Genomic DNA, 18613 nt, shown 5'->3' on the forward strand with positions numbered 1-18613 from the left:
GGAACCATGCCCCCCAGTTCGAATCATGTTCATGTTTTTGGGAGCTTAAATCAAATTCTGCCCAAATGGGACCGTGACCATCTTTACTGGTGAGCAAAACATAAGTTATTTGCTACCGGCCGTCACATTTGTTGCCAAGTACACAATCACATGCATCATAAAAAAGTGCTACATGTACAACCATGCCAGAAAAGAAAGTTACGTGTACAACTATGTCAGCAAGTAACCTAATGTTCAAATGATAAACATGTAAAAATCTAATAAAAGGGAAAAATGTCGGAAAGTACCTAATAAAAATTTTTTATTCTAAAAGTACTAAATAAAATAAGTTTTGTCAAAAAATATCTAACAAAATTTTTTCTTTTCCAAAGAGTACCGATTAAGTTTTTCATCAATTGACTATTAAATATAACAGTTGACTGATCAAAATAAAAAATTCCTCAACTTTAATTTTTTTTCCAATTTAATTTCTCACTATCTTCTTCCTCTATTTTTTTATTCAAAATCGAAATTAAATTAGAAAAGAAATTGAAGATGCGAAAGAAGAATTTTTGATTTTGACCAGTCAACTGTTATATTTAACGATCGACTAAAGGAAAACGTTACTTGGTAATTTTTTGAAAAGAAAAAATTTTATTAGGTATTATTTTTTTATTAGATATTTTTTGATAAAAAAATTATTTTTATTAGATACTTTTTAACGATTTTTCCTAAATAAAAACTAAGTTTAAAATTACTTAACTATTGTTGGCTAATTCAACATGTTACATTCATTAAATCATATATACTTTTATTTTTTTTTTTAATTTTAATTATATATTGTCACACCTATTTAAACAACTTTATCCATTCTTGTCTTCCCCCTCAACTTCACTACACTTGACTGTAATGTTCATGTAATCTGCACACACCAAAACTCAATTATGCAAATCCTCCATACTTCTAATTTCCTCCCCCTCTTTCCTCTCTCTAAAACCTCCATTAACCCCACCTTTTCCAAGCTTCAAAACCTCCATTTCCAACCCTTTTCCTCTATGCCTTTCTCTTCCCCTCTTTCAACCCCTCCAAAATGTTACGCCTCCGATGAATTTCCAGTTGACGAGACTTTCCTTGAGCAATTTGGACCTAAAGATGCAGAATCCGAGGAAGAAGCCCGAAAACGGAACTGGGTTGAACGGGGTTGGGCACCATGGGAAGAAATCCTTTCCCCAGAAGCTGATTTTGCTAGAAAATCCCTTAATGAAGGGGAAGAAGTTGCCCTGAAAAACCCAGAATCAATTGAGGCATTTAAGATGCTAAAACCCAGTTATAGGAAGAAGAAAATGGAGGAAATGGGGTTAACTGAGGATGAGTATTATGCTAAGCAATTTGATATTAAAGGTGAAATATTGGAACCTTTACAGACTTCTTGGGATGGTCCTTTGGTTGTCCGCCATGTCCCGCCTCGAGATTGGCCGCCTCGAGGCTGGAAGGTTGATAGAAAGGAGTTAGAGTTTATTAGGGAAAGCCATAAGATGATGGCTGAGAGGGTTGATGTGAAGGAGCTGGATAATGTGTGTAAAGAGAAAGAAGGGATGTGTTTGGATAGGTATAAAGTGTTTCTTAAGCAGTATCAAGAGTGGGTTGAGCTCAATAAGGATAGATTGGAGGATGAATCTTATAAGGTTTGTTTTTCCTTTTCTTTTTTTTTTTTATTTATTATCTCTTCTTTGCATTGCTTATAATTTGTATAAATTATGGAAAATTGACATTAATGATTCAATATTTTGCTCGTCTGCCGTGAATAATCTCACTTTTAGTTAACATTTGGCCTTAGTTCTTTGTGAATAATCCAACATTTAATTTAGTCTACTGGCACCTGGCAGCATTTCCTATTATTAATATGGTATGTTGTTAGCAAATTTTATGGCAAAGGTTAGATGATTAAAAAATAATCCAAACTTAGTATTATTCATAGCAGATGGTTTATTCATAACAGATGGTTGAAAGGTTGTACTATTAATTTCAATTTTGCCTATATTATAATGCTTTGTAAGCTAGAGCCCAAATTTCTTTCTCTTGTAATGTTTTCGTTAACTCTTTAATAATCAGTTAGTATGATGTTGATGGGTGCCAAAGATTTGTAGTTATTTGGTTTTGTTTTTGCTCGTGCCTTGGACCAGACACAATTAAGCTTACACAAATCTTCCTGGTGAGGCTTGTAGTTGCTATCATGCCCTTAAAAACCAACACATGTAAGCTGGCCCAGAGGGTACTAGGTACTGCCTCCAATGCCTAAGTCATTAAGGATTGCGAAATGGATGTCTAGATTATCAATGCCAAGTGCACATTGGCCTTTAGCTTGGGACATAATTAGGGCTCAGTTATGACTTGTAGTAATGTTTTTGAATAATTCTTTTATGATCAGTAGTCGGGTTCTTTAGATTAGGATGCACTTTCTTTAGTTTGTCTTCTTATATATGCTTCACCATTCACGAAACTAAGGATAAGGTTGTGTAAAATTATTCCCATTGCTTCATTGATGTTTTGGCCTTTGGGGATAATGTTGTGAGTGTGGCATCTTTTGCATAAAATTAGGTCAAGAAACCTAGTTGGCTATTAAATTTTGTGATTTGGGATGGAGCTTGTGCACATATGTTGTTCTACTATGATATTGGAATTGTAGATATGTGTTTTCACAATTAATAAGCTTGATTTGCTCGTTCATATTGCCTAAGTCTTGTAAATTTTAATATTTATGCAGTATGATCAAGATTATTATCCGGGAAGGAGGAAACGAGGCAAAGATTACAAGGAGGGAATGGTTAGACCGTACCTGTTTTAAGTTGTTAGATGTTGGTCTATGTTATGTATAGTCCTTAATTGATATTCCGTTTCTTTGTTGCAGTATGAACTACCATTCTATTATCCTGGACAAGTAAGCTCTTCATGACCCTTATAGCGCTATATCCTCTAAATTAAATTAAGATTTTTGAAGTATGGCTGAATTCCAAAAGTTAAAAGGAAGTCATTGCAATCCACCTTTCTATATTTTTATTGGTTCCTATGATCTAGGTGTTGTAACCTCTAGCTGTACGAAATGATTTTAGAATTAAAAATCCTAGTGTTGAATTCAGGGCTCTAAGAATTGTGAGGGCCGAGGTGAAATATTAATTTTGGGCTTCGAACTATTAAATATATTATTATGGGCCCCCAACTATTAACTACTAAAATGTTGCTTTTCTAATATATTTGGATGGGCCCTGGAAAGGCCCGGGGCACATGCCCCTATCGCCCCCTTATTGGGCCGGCCCTGGTGTTGATGTATGTTATTTTCATACGTCTTTCATCAGGGTTTTTTGTTTGATGTTTGAGTTAATGCACTCAATAATACAATGTATTTCACTCTTGACTAAAGCTCTTAAATGCATGCAGATATGTGTTGGCAAGGTGACAACTTTGCACCTATATCAAGGAGCATTTGTGGATATTGGTGGAGTGCATGATGGGTAAACTATTGATCTTTTTTATTTCTATGATGTTTTTGTTTTTGCTTCTCTTGCATCGCTCCAAGATTTTTGACATTGGTCAAGCATGATTAGACTGGTTGAACTATTGGCGGCAATGAATAATGTTGAAGAACTGTTAGCGGGGGAATAGCTTTAAGTGTCAGACGGAAATTTTATGGGTTAATGAATGTCTTGTGGCCTTGTGGGTAGATAAAGGACGAACATGATGTGGTTGGACTAGGATGCTTGTTCCTCTAGCAAAAGATAATCTATTTTCTTACAATTTACAAAACAAAATTTATTTTGCTGCTTGTACGCATCGGCAGGATTCATGAATTACCACTACACACTTTACTCACTCAAGCTTCCTAGTAAGACACTTGCAATCTGATTCCACAGTGTCATGATTATACCTTAATCTCTATGGTTTTTTGGGCCAAATATGCGTTATGAACTTTTATATACGTGCACAATCAATTTGGATTTTATAGATGGTATTATGATGAGACTATCTTTATTGGGCTGCCTAATGTACAATTACTGTCTTAAAGTAATCGCTTATAACCTTAAAGTGACCACTCACGATTTGAAAGTGATCACTTATAGTTTTAAAATGACCATTTACAATCTTAGAGTGATCATTCAGAGAAATAGGCTAATTATATAGAACTGTCTCATGGTGAGATGGTCTCATACAAGAGGAGCTGTTTTGCTTTTGTTATTCTTCTATTTTTTTCTAGATTACTAATGTAGTATTATTAAAAGTTTTTTTTTTTTACATCGTCCAACTTTGTTTAACAAAGAAATTAGAAATGTAGAGAGTAAGACCAACAATCTTTCTCAGACTTAGATAAAGAAATAAATGGATCAAAATACTGTTTTTGTTCCTGCCTCGTGTCTATTTAAAATCATGTAAGAAACCTGCATGGGCTTTGAAAAAGTTGGGGATCAAACTTTTTTTCCTGGCTAAACTTACGTACTCTATTCATTCCAGGTGGGTTCCTATTAAAGGCAATGATTGGTACTGGATCCGGCAACACATTAAAGTTGGAATGCATGTTATAGTCGAGATTGTGGTGAGTGACCAACTATTTCTTTTCTGTTACTTCTTTATTGCTATCTGCTCGTTAACCAACAGAGGAGCAATTCATCTGGCATGGTTGGCCAATTGTAGTTGGCCCTCATCTGTACATTGAAATGGCATAATTTTCCTTATGTCTGGAATTTCTAGATTTTTGAGTTTGCTACAGAATTTGCATAATAATCGTTTACCCTTGCTCTCCATTTTGTCCACAACTTCAAGCATCAAAATTTTGTTGCTACTCTTTGTCTACTCTTTTTTAGGAACCGGTTATTGATTGGCCTTGAAACTTTAGGGGATGGGTGAAATGCTGAATTACAACTAGTAAATTTGCTTGCTTTATGTTGTCTATTCTTGGGGTTTTATTAAATTGATAAAGCAACAATAACAAAACCTTATCCCAAAAATGGGTTTGATTGCATGAACAGGAACTAATACTACTGCTTGCTTTAATTTTTTTTTTTTTTCCAAATTTATTAATTCTGCTTGCTTGACAATTTATACTTAGTGACTGGAAAGTGGAGATTATAGGCTTCATATATGCAATTAGGAATTTTTTTTTTTTTTTTTTGAAAAATCAAAATCAGTCTTCAAAATTTGTTTATTTGCGGGCAACCCAAATAAGGAAGAGAAGAGGTAACTAACTTATTAGCCCAGAGTAGGTTCACTACTAAAACTAATTGGTGCCAGTAGGAGTTACTCATAAAGTTTATAAAGTGATGTATAGTCTTTTCTTTCTCTGATGTGGGACAACTCACATGTAGGTAACAAATGGGTACTTTAACAGTTTGCTAATATGGTTTTGTTTCTGACAGCTTACTCTGCATTTCAGGCTAAGAGAAATCCTTATCGGTTTAGATTTCCTCTTGAATTACGTTTTGTTGACCCAAACATTGATCATCTAATGTAAGTAGTTCCCTTCCTCGGTACTTTATGCTATATACTTTCATAAATTAATAGCTTTGATGCTTATATGCAAATTAACTCAAAGAATTTATCCTCAATAATGCAGATTCAATAGATTTGACTACCCACCTATATTTCACCGTGATGATGATACTAATCTTGATGAATTGCGTGTAAGTGATGACTTCTCCTTATGCCCACTTCTGTATCATGAATTGTAATCGTTGGAATTTGGAAATACTGATTGTCTTCACAAAATAAATTTCGTTGTGATGTTGCTCATGGTAACTTTTGGAGAGAATAACTTTGGTGATACTTTCATGTTATTTCTTGAGCAAATTGGATACATTGTTTCGCAAAAATGTAGGCTACTAATGCTTGTGCCAATACTAGTGCAAACGATGCCTTGCCTCTATGATTGGAGAGAAAATAGTTCAGGTAGAGCCCTGATCATAAATGTTATTTGTAAGCAATAGGAAAGTTTTGCAAGACATTGCTTTCAAACTATGAAATCAAACAAAAACTCTTCGATGAAAACCTTTACAATGCGGGAAATGTGACGTGACCTTGTTTTTGCATTATGCTCCAAACTTCACTATTCTTTCCGTTACAACAACTTTCCAACATCCTAATGCGATAGATCCTAGCAAGGGCGGAGTAAAAATAAACACTAAATATAGAGGCCATGTTTATTTTATACTTTTCCATAATTTTGGGCCTAAAAGCAAGTAAATAAATAAAGTCAAAAGGTAGAGTAAACTAACGTTGACTCATATTTGAGACCCCTTAATTTTGGGGGCCCTGTGCTATTGGGTTCCTTGCACACGCCCAAAACCACCGTTGGATCTTGGACATCTTTTCTGTATAATGCTTGCTGAGTTTTAAAACTTGATTCCTTCACGTTTTTTAAAATAAATAAATAAATTACGATTGTTCCTGGACATCTTTTCTGCATAGTAGTTTATCTGGCTGCTCCAAAATAAGCAGGTAATCATTTCCATCGTTTTTATAAGTTATTCAGACTTGTTATCCTGAAACGAAGCTGCTTTATTTTTCAGCGTGATTGCAGAAGACCTCCTCTTCCCAGGAAGGATCCTGGAGTCAAAGTAGAACAAGAACCTCTGTTATCTAATCACCCTTATGTTGACAAGGTAATCCTACAGTTGATACTTGTCTTTCATAAATTTTTTTCATTAGTTCTATTTACATACCAAACTTCATGATATATATTAACGTAGCTTAGTCTTATGTTCCACAAAGTATTTCAGACTGCTTCCTACTATTTGGAAAAATAACCACATAGCCCACATGTGATCACACATCTAAGAATTAGAGAGATGTTACCAATTGATTTTAGGATGTAATCTCATCAAGTTTGTGTGTAGTCAACTCTCCTTTTATGTGAGTCTTGTTGTTTAGAACTAATTAGAAGCATGATAACAAATTAATCATGGTATCAGAGCCAACAAACAGTTTTCGATCAACTAGAAACAAAAATATGTCGGTGGAGTGTTGGAAAAATTGACCACATAACCCACATGTGATCCTGATTATGCTAGAACTTGAACAAAGAGGTCTAATGTTATTTATTTGGGAGACCTAAAAAATTAACATCCTCCACTACACCAATTTGGTGAATTTTTTTCCTTTTGTTGCGTAACGCTTAGGGAAGTTGACAAATATAAGCCCAACTTTTATTAGAATGATCCCAACAATGGATTATTCTTCATGATTGCAACTTTAAGAGTATCTTCCCAAAAGGATCTTGAATGCTCAAAAACATGTTTTATTGATTGAATTATGTTTGGTATTTTCTGTATTTTCTCTTCATTTTGTCTCTCCCTTACAGCACTAACTCATGATTAAGCTAATGTTAGTTATTCTATTTGTTTGACTCCTTAAATTATTTTTTAGGAGGATATGGATCATTTGGTAAGATACTAAATTTCGATATCAGTATTGAATAATCTGGATCATTTTAAAAAAACTGGTCATAGTTTTGATTATTCTTGACAAATTTTCCTGAATAGTTTTTTTGGTAAAAATTTATAGATCGTATATAAAAAAAAGGTACCTTTTAACTTTTTAATTAATCAGAAAGACAGAAACTATATTTTTGAGTAATTTTTATGCACAACTACTTTATATATATACAAGTATATATTTTCGTGTATTACATGGATGCATTAGTTGGTTAATTGTTGCTCTTTCATTTTCACCTTTACATTTGTGTCACATGGTGGTACCACCTAGAATGGACCTTCATCTGTAGGTACCATATTCCGCTTGCTACTCGTTCTACCTACCAAGTTCCCTCCCCATAACACCTCCTTTCATTTGTCGATTAAAATTCTAACTTAAATTTTTGGTCATGAAACATAGCTCAAATTTGCATTAGTGGACTTCGGTACTCAGTGAAACCCATGTTGTAGTGTTTGTCAGTTAAGAAGAATCAATCATCATCATCGTATCCAATGTATCCTGCTCATAGGAACTATGATTAGGGGAAGGAAGACGACAACCCATACTCATAAAGGAGTATGCGGCCAAAGAGTCCTTCGGCGCAAAAAAATATTCTCAGAAAGAGATATTCCTGCTTTGTCAGTTAAAAATGGATGAACCAAATAGATCTTTTCCCATTGGAGAGAGCTTCCTACCACATTTCTGGCACGCTGTCCTTAATTATTCCTTTTGCTTCTCAGAACTGTGTTGTACAGGCCCCTCTTTTAAGCAAAACCCTGAACTCTCCTTTAATGATTTTCCTTACCGGTGTATGGTAGGAAAATTGTTCCTTTGATCAGCATAGAATTATCATATATTATTGGAATTTAAAGTAATTTTGTTAGAGTATATAACAAATTTTGGGGCCTCAACCAAAAGCTTATATACTCTAATAGATTAAAACTTTTAAGGAGATTTCACGTGGTGACTCTAAGTCTTTGGCTTTTCCACGTGATAGGCAACCGTTTTTTTTGTAATTCCCATGGTGACCCTAAGCATTTAACTTTTCCACTTGGTAGACAAAAATTTTAACATATTTGTTAAATTTAGGTTATTATTATCCATCATAACGACTTTTTTTACGTAAAAGCAAATGCCCAGAAGCCCCTGACCCATAAGGGGCACTTTTTTGAAAATTTGTTTGAAATGAGTAATTAAATTAACAAAGAACTTAATATTTTGTTTGCCACATGAAAAAGTTAAAAACTCGGGGTCATCGCATGGAATTTCCCAAAGTTTTATGATTGAAGGTTCTTGTGTTTTCCTTTTCACTCGATCTATTTCTTTCTCCTTCATCCCAGTAGCTGTATCTGTGATAGAATTAGCTTTAATGTGGGTCTTTTATTGTTGTGTATTATGCAGCTGTGGCAGATTCATGTTGCCGAGCAAATGATATTGGATGATATCGAAGCTAACCCTGAAAAATATAAAGGGAAGAAACTTTCAGAGCTGACTGATGAAGAAGAGTTTGATGAGCGCAATAGCGTGGAACACACCAAAGTTTATTATAAAAAATCATTGTTGCCGAAAATGATAATTGTAAGCATACTCATCCTATTGCGACCTTTGTTTGCTTTATAGGTTGTTTTGGATTGTCTCGAGTACTTATTTTATTCATTTGTCAACAGAAACAAAGTGTGAAGGAACTCGATCTAGAATCAGCTTTTGCTGAGCGCCAGGTTGATCATCTGCGTCCCTTTCTAAATGTGTCATTGCTCTCAAACACATCCCTCCGGGATTCTAATGTCAAAGAAAAAATTAGAGAGATTCAGCAAAGGATAAATGAGGCAAAATAATTTTTAACGTAGAAAACACAGATTTTTCTTGAGCTGAGGGTCTCACCAGCTGCAACCTCCTTATCTCCATTGATAAGAGAATGGTCTGCCACATTCCAATTAGGGGTGTTCAATGGACCGAATACGGATCAGGCCAGACTTAAGCAAATATGGGCCGGGTTGGATAAGGGCCCTTCAAACATAAGATGGGCTTTACATGGGCAGACTTTGGAAGCCCAACCGGATCCATTTTAATTACTAAAAATTATTATAATCCATATTGATCAATATAAAGTAATTAAGTTATCATTTATAATACTTAAATTGTAGAAATGTTAATCATTCTCATTGACATTGTCATTTATAATAATTAAATTATCCATCAATTATGTTATTTACAAAGGCCCGTTTCCGACCCTTATTAAGTTCTTTTATAGCCCACTTCATTTTAATTATAGTAGAGTCCGTTTTTGGCCCGACCCATTTCAACCCAGCACTTACAAAACCCTTCTAAAAATGGGCCGGATAAGGGCTCAAAATGGGGCCCAGCCCATTGAACACCCCTAATTCCAAACCTTAACATAGCTTCTATGAGCAGGATATACTAGGTATGATGATGATGAAAACACAGATTTTGAGAAATGGAATTAAGCGCAGTTTTGAGTACAACGTGACGAATTTGTACCTTTGCCCACAAAAAGCTGTTTTTTCATGTGATGTTCTATTCTATTCTTTGCTTATACATGTTTCCTCCTTTCCAGATCCACAATAGACTTCGAAAGGAAGCAGAAGAACGAGGGGAGGACTACAAAATTTCCAAACTTAAACGAAACATAGAGATGGATGAATATGATTTCATCCACTGGCGTCGATCATACGAGGAACGAGAAGCTCTATTGCGAGACATAAGCTGGTAAATGATTTCCTATAGCCTTTTCCGGTGGCTAACATCACCCAAAATTGTTTCACTGAGATCGCGTTCCTATTGCAGTCGCCAAGCTCTTGGACTACCACTCCAAGAACCTGGGAGATATGTGGATCCGAACATTCTAGGAAAGGATCAATACGACCCTTCAAACCCCCTTTATCGGTATGATTACTGGGGAGAGCCAAAGAACTCAGAAAAGAGTAAGCAAGAACGAATGACCGATGCCCACAACAAATCTATCGTGGGAAAAGGGAATGTTTGGTACGAAATGTCTTACGAAGACGCAATCGAGCAAATGAAGCATAGAGAAGCCAATCCAAAACACACTACAGAAAGGGAGATGGATGAAAAAGCAAAATCAAATGAAGACGATGATGATGATAGCGATGATGACTTTGACTACAGCATTCTGAGCGATTCAAGTATCGAGTTTGCTAGCCAACCTCATGTAAATGGGACAGAATCGTCAAGCCTATCGGATGAAGGTATGTTTGAAGAATAGCGTACAACGAATCGAAACAAATATACTTATGCTGTTTGTACAGTAAAGTCGTATTTTAGGTACGTAGATACAGGTAGTTGATCATCTTCCCAAACCGAAACGTATGATAAGCTAAGGATATTAACTATCAAGCACTTCCCGAAGGCCGAAGGTGATGATTTTGTAATGATTAAATCGACAATGGGTTTAGATTATCTCGAGCCAAGTTTTGTTAAGAGTGAATCCTCTTCTGGCAAAATGAGTTAAAGCTTGAATCAATGCTCAATTTAGGACATGGATTTTAAATCTACTCATGTATTTACATGATCCGGAATAATTCTAGGTTATGAAAGTAATAAAGGGATACTTTTTTTGTCGTATGAGTTTGTCGACATTTTTATTTTGATATGTGTCTTATATTATAGTATTTTTATTGTTGAATGATGATTTTAATACGGCCTATTTTTTTTACCTCCATACTTTTTTATTTGATTCTTTGATTCTTTTCCATACACTTTATTTTATTTTCTTTAATTCATATTGAAGGTGATGATTTTAAGTTATGTTTTTTTCACCTCCAACTTTGATGCGGACTTCTATTTTTATACCTACCGATCAACTCAAACTCTCAGATTTCTGACAGAGTCGGATTTATAACTATTTGTAAAATTAATTTGTCAGCAATACGTAAATTCATAATAATTACATCTTTCGAATATGCAATGATTTGTCAAATTCTACTTGCTCATCAAACAATCATATAAAGAGATAGTAGTATATTATATATCAAGTATATTTGGGTGCTTGGGCATATTTCATCCTCATCATTATATTTAATGTATCTTGCTCACAAAAAACTATGGTTAAGGTTTGGGGAGGGAAGAACAGCGACAACTCATACCCATAAAAGAAGAGCGCGGCCAAAGAGTTTCTCGACTCCAAAAATAATAGGAGCAGTTTTTGCAATGGCTAGGATCGAGTGAGGCTGAAGCTAACTCCGCAGGTTTACATCATATCACCCAGGCGTGACCCTTAAACATAAAAAGATAAATAGATAAATAGATAGATAAATTATGTAAAAGTAATCATCGATCAAAAATTAATTATGGCTAAGTAGATGTAGCATACATTATTATTGAAACTTACTAATCCTTTCAAGTGTCAATTGACAAACCCGATTTACCATTGTTTGAGATAAACTCGGTTTACCATTGTCTGATTGCGTTATGATTTATGATTGATAGTGTAGCAAATTTAAAAGAATGGAGAGAGTACAAATCATAATTGTCAACGAATTGAACTTGGATCAAATTTTGAACACTCTAACTTTGCTCCGAATGAAAGTCAAACTTTTTTCCACTCATACTTGACTCAAATTTTATATATACAAACTCTCCGACCTCTGACAAGTCGGAACATGACATCATTTTTAGAACAAAATTTGTTAAACAATACACAAACTCCAACAATGTAACCTCCTACCCAACGGTCCGCCGGTAACTACTCATGGAGACTATAGACTGGCCTCACAGATCAACATAAGTCTTTCCAGTGCATTTTGGCCTCACTTGTGCACACCTAGGAAAACTTCCCAGGAGGTCACTCATCTTAAGATTGCTTCCCACCAAACAAGCTTAACTGTAAAGTTTTTAGCAAATGGGCTTCTATGAAAAGAAGATCCAACGTGATAACTTCTATAGAGTATGATTTGCCAATTATCTTTTATCATATACAAACTCGTGACAAGATTGTGTACTGAGCATACACATCGCCGCTTTAAAAGTATTAAAACCATATGGAAAAGTCTTATATGATGTGGTTCGATAACTCTACCGTCAACGACATATGCATAAACAACAGTCAAGATTCATTTATGTGTCCATTTTAATATATATTTAAAACAAAATTTTTATTCCTAAAATAAATTAGAAAATCAAATATTTAGATAAATCTTTAGTTAAATGTCATTGAATCAAAGTTGAGGTCAAGTTAATTTGTCAAATTTTTGAGATGCAACTCCCATTTGAATTGAACTATGGAATTGAATTTAAAGTCACATTTTTTTGCTTTGAATTGAATAAGGAATATTTTTGTCTGATCGAGTCGGTTTATAAGCTAAACTTGGAGATGTTCATTTGAGTTATTATGTTGATTTCGGATCATGTGTTTTGAGTTTAAAATCGCATTTTGTATCTATAATAATTTTTACGTAATTGCAAATTCATGTTTCATTCAGGCTGAATCAGGTTCGATTAACAAGATCGGGTGAATATCGAATCATAAACTGCTCTATCTAAACCTTACCAAGACCAACCAAACCCCAACACAACTTTTGTCGATATCGGCCACCAGAAGAAAACCAACTCATAGAGACTCAGAAATGGCGGCCAATTTGGAAGATGTTCCCTCCATTGATCTCATGACCGAGCTTCTTCGCCGCATGAAATGCTCTTCCAAGCCCGATAAACGCCTCATTCTTGTTGGTATTTTCCCAGTTTCTTCTTTATCTTTCCATCTTTCTATCTTAATTTCAGATTTATCTGCTTTACTTTTCTTCTGTTAAGCCTTTAATTAATCCTTCTATTTCTTAATGGTTTTTCTGTATTAAATTTGTTGACGTGGTTTTGCTGTGGAATATGAACTACTCTGAAATTTGAATTTGTGAATGTACTGCAATCGTGTGAATTATTATGGGCAGTGTTTTCTGTAAGATTTATTGAAACTTTAGAGCCTCGTTTTTTAGCTAATAGAAATTATCTTTTTATTTTTTCTGGGAAATTTGTTAGAAACAAATAATATTGTTGGAAGATTATTTCAGGGAATATTTTCCATAAATTTGTAGAAAAGTATTTTGTTGTATGTGCCTCGAGTTTTGAGGTAACTAGAATCATGGGTGAGAAGAAGGGTCGACAAGATGTATAGGATTGGAGCGAGATTCTTTATTTGTTCTAATTGTAGCATTTGCAGAATTCTAATGCTAATGCTTTAGGAACTCTTTAGTCTTCAGAGTTCCCAGAGCCAAAATTATTGAATCCCAAATCCCAATTGGGGAAACTAGAGATATGGATTCCTACTATTGGGGTGTTTCCATACACAAACTAGAAACATGCCACTCATAAATGTTCAGGATGCAAAGAGAGACCATTGCTTGAATATGAATGACATCATTCACCCCTCTTTCGGATCAGATGTTTTTGACGCTGTGATAAACTTGCACGGTAACAATGGAAAATGACAGGAAAAGTTTAGATTTAGAGGCTAGGATGGTAGAAAACAAAAATTAATGGAGAAAGAGAACCATGTGGACGATTCATGTAACGAATACAATCTTTTGGGATTCCGGCTATGACATTGTTGTTGTTGATCTATATTTGGGTTTCGAGAATATCAAAATACTCAACAATACCTTGATATAGAAGTTAATAATGTTCGGTTCGACAAAAATTTATCTGTTCACATAACAGTATTGTACTTTTCATACTTCAGGGAGTCTAGAAAACCTGAAATAAATCTCTGCAATGAACAAGCAAGAATGTTATAGTCAATTTTCCAGCTTGTGATTCCGTTATAGTATTCTATTATTATATTCGGTTCTTATGGTGGAGAACATTTGATCCATATTCTGACAAAGGAATCATGGAGGATAGGAGCACACCTTATTGCTTCTAAGTCTCAAATCTCAACTATTACATGCAAACTCCCACCCACTTCTCAATTCTAACACTTTTCTCTGCAGCTTTAAGCTTTGCATCCCTTCCGATCTCAACTGAAACCAAATCATCATTGATAATACTTAGTCTTCTTCATCATTATGACATAATACTCTGTAGCCCAATTCACAAGAAAATTGTGATTATTGATTGCTAAATATTTATTCCTCAATGAAAGATCGTCATTTTTTAAATGAACAGTCAACGTAATCTACCATGAAGTCCACATTAGCACACCATTAACCATAGCCGAATTGTCCTTCTCTTGCTAACAATCATGCTTTCCAGTAATTTTTTTGTTTGGCTGATTTCAACATCCAATTCTTCATTAATGCTCACTACATATTCACCTCCTTTAATGGTTTAACTCAATATTTGAAATGAAATTCATTGATCGCATGGATCACCCACTAAATTCAGTCAATTTTGGGTATTATGTAAAATTATCTAAAATAGTTGCTTGATTTACTTTTTTAATTTTAAATAATCTTTAAGACCATCATTATTTATCGATTTCCAGGACCCCCTGGCTCAGGTAAGGGTACTCAGTCACCACTTATTAAGGATGAGTATTGCTTGTGCCATCTAGCTACAGGCGACATGTTGAGGGCTGCAGTGGCTGCAAAAACTCCTCTTGGGATCAAGGCTAAAGAAGCAATGGACAAGGTAAAATGTTGAGGATGTGCATTGTATTGATAATTTTAACTTGTAGCTAATTTGTTATGTTTATTGGGAAAAAAGCCAAAAAAATGGACTAATATCATGTTTTAAAATATTCAGGGTGAACTTGTTTCTGATGACTTGGTTGTTGGGATCATTGATGAAGCCCTAAAGAAACCTTCATGCCAGAAAGGTTTTATTCTTGATGGATTCCCAAGGACAGTGATCCAAGCGCAAAAAGTAAATCCTGTTATTTTTGGGTTCTAAATTCTGTATATACAACCCTTATGGCTTTAATCTTGCATTCCTAATATTGTATTAATTTAAGGATTTATGAAAAAATCAGTGTAAGTCGGTGTTATTAGTGCTCGGTTAATTTTCATTATTTCCAATTTTAACTTCTTACATGCGGCCCTTAAGGTTGTATATAACATTTGCCTAATTTTTTGGCTGCGTGGATCATGTCTTACTATCTTGCAGCTACGTGTGTGACTCAGAAAAAGGGAAAGTTAATTACACTCCTCTTTGTGCTGATGCAGCTTGATGAGATGCTTGAAACTCGAGGTACTAAGATTGATAAAGTGTTGAACTTTGCTATTGATGATGCCATTTTGGAGGAGAGAATTACTGGTCGTTGGATTCATCCTTCTAGTGGTCGGACATACCACACCAAATTTGCACCTCCAAAAGTTCCTGGAGTAGATGATGTAAGAATTGATGATATTAGCTTTTTAACTGTTAGAATTAGACACTTTCTTGTATTTTCAATGCTTATTGGTTCATATGATGAAACGGAAGATCATTACTTTTGTACATTTTTTGGCATGTGTAACTTCTACTATTTGAAGTTCATGTATAAGTTATCTACTTATCTTAAGCCATTTGTTTTTTAATTGTTTGCTTGCCTTGTGATTTTTCACGTTGTCTGCATGAAATGACTCAATGTTGTCCATGATAAACCTTCCACAAATTGTTTAGGCTGTAATTGTTTGTTCACTTTCAAGAGATATGTTTCTTTTTTTGATCATACTCTTTTTTTTGTGATTGTTTAAGGTTACGGGTGAACCTCTGATTCAGCGCAAGGATGATACAGCAGCTGTTCTGAAGTCTCGACTAGAAGCTTTCCATCGACAGACTGAACCAGTATGTGCCTGTCTTTTTCTCATCATTTTCCGCTTTTGCTGAAAAAGAAAAAAATATATATGAAGCTTAGGTTCCTTTACATGATTTCTGGTAATATTTAATATCAAACTATTAACTGATAGGTTTATCTTCAATTAGAAAATCGAGGTGCCTTAAGTGTGCATGTAGTACTTGTTCCGATAATCTTTTTATAATATCTTTGTAGGCATGGTGATATAAGAATGTATGAAAAATGAGACTTAAAAAACAAATTTTCATGGCAATAGGGATTATGCACTTGGATATTTTACATGTGCAACGATATTTTTAAACATGAAAGTAAACTACTTTTTGAAATCAATGACTTAATAAAATGCAGTTCCTAAATTTACGCGTAAATGTAAAAAGTTGATTCAAGCTTTAGTCACAAAAACTAGAACCTTGCTATCTTGTGCATGATTGTGGACCTTGTGGTTGAGGTTATGTTTTACGACTGTGGCAACATAGAGTGAGAGGATTCACTTTGCTAGCTAGCGATGAACCTACTCTCTAGTACATTGGTGCATAAGGTGGCAAGAGGGTTCTTATAACATACACGTAGGGCGAGAGGAGGCGACTAGGTGAGAAGAGGCAAGAGGGTTCCTATAGCATAGACGTACGTCGAGAGGTGGTGACTAGGCTAGATTAGGGGCTATTTGGATATGAAACTCAAACTCTTTATATTAGTTCCAGTATTCATATCATGTCACTAGGACACTTCAAAGCTTCATTTAAACCAAAAGGATAGAAGCATTTCATAAAATAGCAAAATACAACACCTAGATACATTGTTGAGAGTTGAGACAATTCCACACTAAACCAGTGTGAGCTAATCTCCATCCCTTTTTTTTCCCTATTTCTGTTTTTATTCGTCCCTTTTTGTTTGTCTCTATAATTATCTATTCTTATTTGTCAAGTCCCTTTTTCGATTATGTCCCACATCACCTTTTGGTCCTAGACTCCCACCAACTCTTACTCACCAACCTTTATTTATGTTTCTCATAGAAGTTAGTGTAATTTTGATAGAAAAATTTCTTCAAGTTTAATAGTCATGCTTGTTTTATCCCAATCATCTCATTTTCTTCACAAAATTCATTCTAATGCATTACTATTTAGAGATGTGGTATCAGGTAGTAATGAAAATTTGTGAATAAAAAAGTTTTTTTATGATCAAGGTTTCATCACCATTGGAATAACATGGTAGATTTCATGAAAATTTACGCCGTAAATCATTTTCATTACCACCATATAGTACTAACAACCAAACGGGCCGTTAGGGTTATAAATCAATACGTTATATCAAATGGTTCAACACTGATTCGTTCTATTCTTTGAAAGTACACCGAAGTGACCAATATTGCAATCGTTTCATCATCACATTGCTGAATATGTTCCGACAACTCAACTTCACAAGCGTCCGCAAATTGATTGATATTGGATGTGTTTTTTTGTTTAACAGGTTATCGATTACTATGCCAAGAAAAATGCCGTGACGAATATCCAAGCAGAGAAACCACCAAAAGAAGTCAGTGAACAAGTTCAGAAGACATTGTCTTCCTAATTTTATTTTAGACATTGGAATGTTTTCAAGATTTTGATTGCACACTTACAATTTTGTCTATGATTTAAAGTTTATTTTCCCAAAATAATGCATTGTTAAGAAAAGTACCATCGATAATTCTAGCCGTTTTCTTTGTTTTAGTGAATAAATTTTATACTACAATTGAGAAAATTGCTGGCATTGTCTTCGGCTTTTGAAAAAAAAGGGTTATTTGGTTTTTCTACTGGTAGTAATATATTGTGAGGAAAAATATCACTATTAATAGCAATTTCAAAGAAATAGAGCAGTAGTATAGTCAGAATTAAAATTTATCGACAGTAAAGTAAGAATTTAGGTTTATTTAGGTATTATTTTGAAAAAATATTCTTAATTACAGAAGTGATGATGAAAAAAAAATATTTATAATAATTTCACTTTGGGAAAAAGGACTAAAATGCTTCACTTGCAAGTTAATGTGTCTTGTACTATTTTAGGCGAAAATTTGAAAAATAAGCGATTTGAATAAAAATAGTCAAGATTCAAGTTTTGGGCAAACATTAATCCCAAAATAAGCGTTCATGGTTCATAAGCTAGGTTCGGCATGTGTTCGCTGTTAGTAACAGCGAACTTAGGAAGCAAGTTAAAAAATAGTCAAGTCTTTGTTACAGCGACAAAAGCAGACCTGGTCAAAGCAGGTCAAACTTTTGTTTTCTGTTACTAACAGCGAACAGTTGTTTTGACCTGCTTTGACCAAGTCTGCTTTTGTTCGCTGTTAGTAACAGAGAACAAACACTTGACTTAATTTTAGCTGCTGCCTTGGTTCGATGTTGTTAACGAGTATATACCAAACTTAATTTTGGAGACAATGACGTTTATTTTGGA

At 34.5% G+C, this 18613-nt stretch overlaps 2 protein-coding genes across 2 annotated transcripts; both read left to right on the forward strand.

Moving 5' to 3' along the window:
• The first annotated feature begins 853 nt into the window (after positions 1–853).
• Positions 854–11038, forward strand: LOC130799972 (protein PLASTID TRANSCRIPTIONALLY ACTIVE 10). Its single transcript, XM_057663285.1, has 12 exons — positions 854–1664; positions 2744–2803; positions 2888–2917; positions 3415–3488; positions 4483–4564; positions 5402–5475; positions 5582–5648; positions 6534–6626; positions 8839–9015; positions 9105–9155; positions 10013–10164; positions 10243–11038. The coding sequence occupies exons 1-12, from the start codon at positions 924–926 to the stop codon at positions 10679–10681; spliced, it is 2040 nt and encodes a 679-aa protein (XP_057519268.1). The 5' UTR covers positions 854–923; the 3' UTR covers positions 10682–11038.
• Positions 11039–12968: 1930 nt separating this feature from the next.
• On the forward strand, positions 12969–17973 carry LOC130799973 (adenylate kinase 4-like). Its single transcript, XM_057663286.1, has 6 exons — positions 12969–13143; positions 14891–15036; positions 15151–15270; positions 15570–15737; positions 16084–16173; positions 17651–17973. Exons 1-6 carry the CDS (start codon positions 13041–13043, stop codon positions 17750–17752), a joined length of 729 nt encoding a protein of 242 aa, XP_057519269.1. The 5' UTR covers positions 12969–13040; the 3' UTR covers positions 17753–17973.
• Positions 17974–18613: the final 640 nt, after the last annotated feature.

Source organism: Amaranthus tricolor, chromosome 14, assembly GCF_026212465.1.
Source record: "Amaranthus tricolor cultivar Red isolate AtriRed21 chromosome 14, ASM2621246v1, whole genome shotgun sequence".
NCBI classification, from domain to species: Eukaryota; Viridiplantae; Streptophyta; class Magnoliopsida; order Caryophyllales; family Amaranthaceae; genus Amaranthus; species Amaranthus tricolor.

Coding starts and splice junctions, on each gene's coding strand:
- LOC130799972 (XM_057663285.1), top strand. CDS start 924: ATGCAAATCCTCCATACTTCTAATTTCCTCCCCCTCTTTCCTCTCTCT. Junction 2,804..2,887: donor AAGATTACAAGGAGGGAATG/GTTAGACCGTAC, acceptor TCTTTGTTGCAG/TATGAACTACCATTCTATTA. Junction 5,649..6,533: donor CTAATCTTGATGAATTGCGT/GTAAGTGATGAC, acceptor TTTATTTTTCAG/CGTGATTGCAGAAGACCTCC.
- LOC130799973 (XM_057663286.1), top strand. CDS start 13,041: ATGGCGGCCAATTTGGAAGATGTTCCCTCCATTGATCTCATGACCGAG. Junction 15,271..15,569: donor CAGTGATCCAAGCGCAAAAA/GTAAATCCTGTT, acceptor GTGCTGATGCAG/CTTGATGAGATGCTTGAAAC. Junction 16,174..17,650: donor TCCATCGACAGACTGAACCA/GTATGTGCCTGT, acceptor TTTGTTTAACAG/GTTATCGATTACTATGCCAA.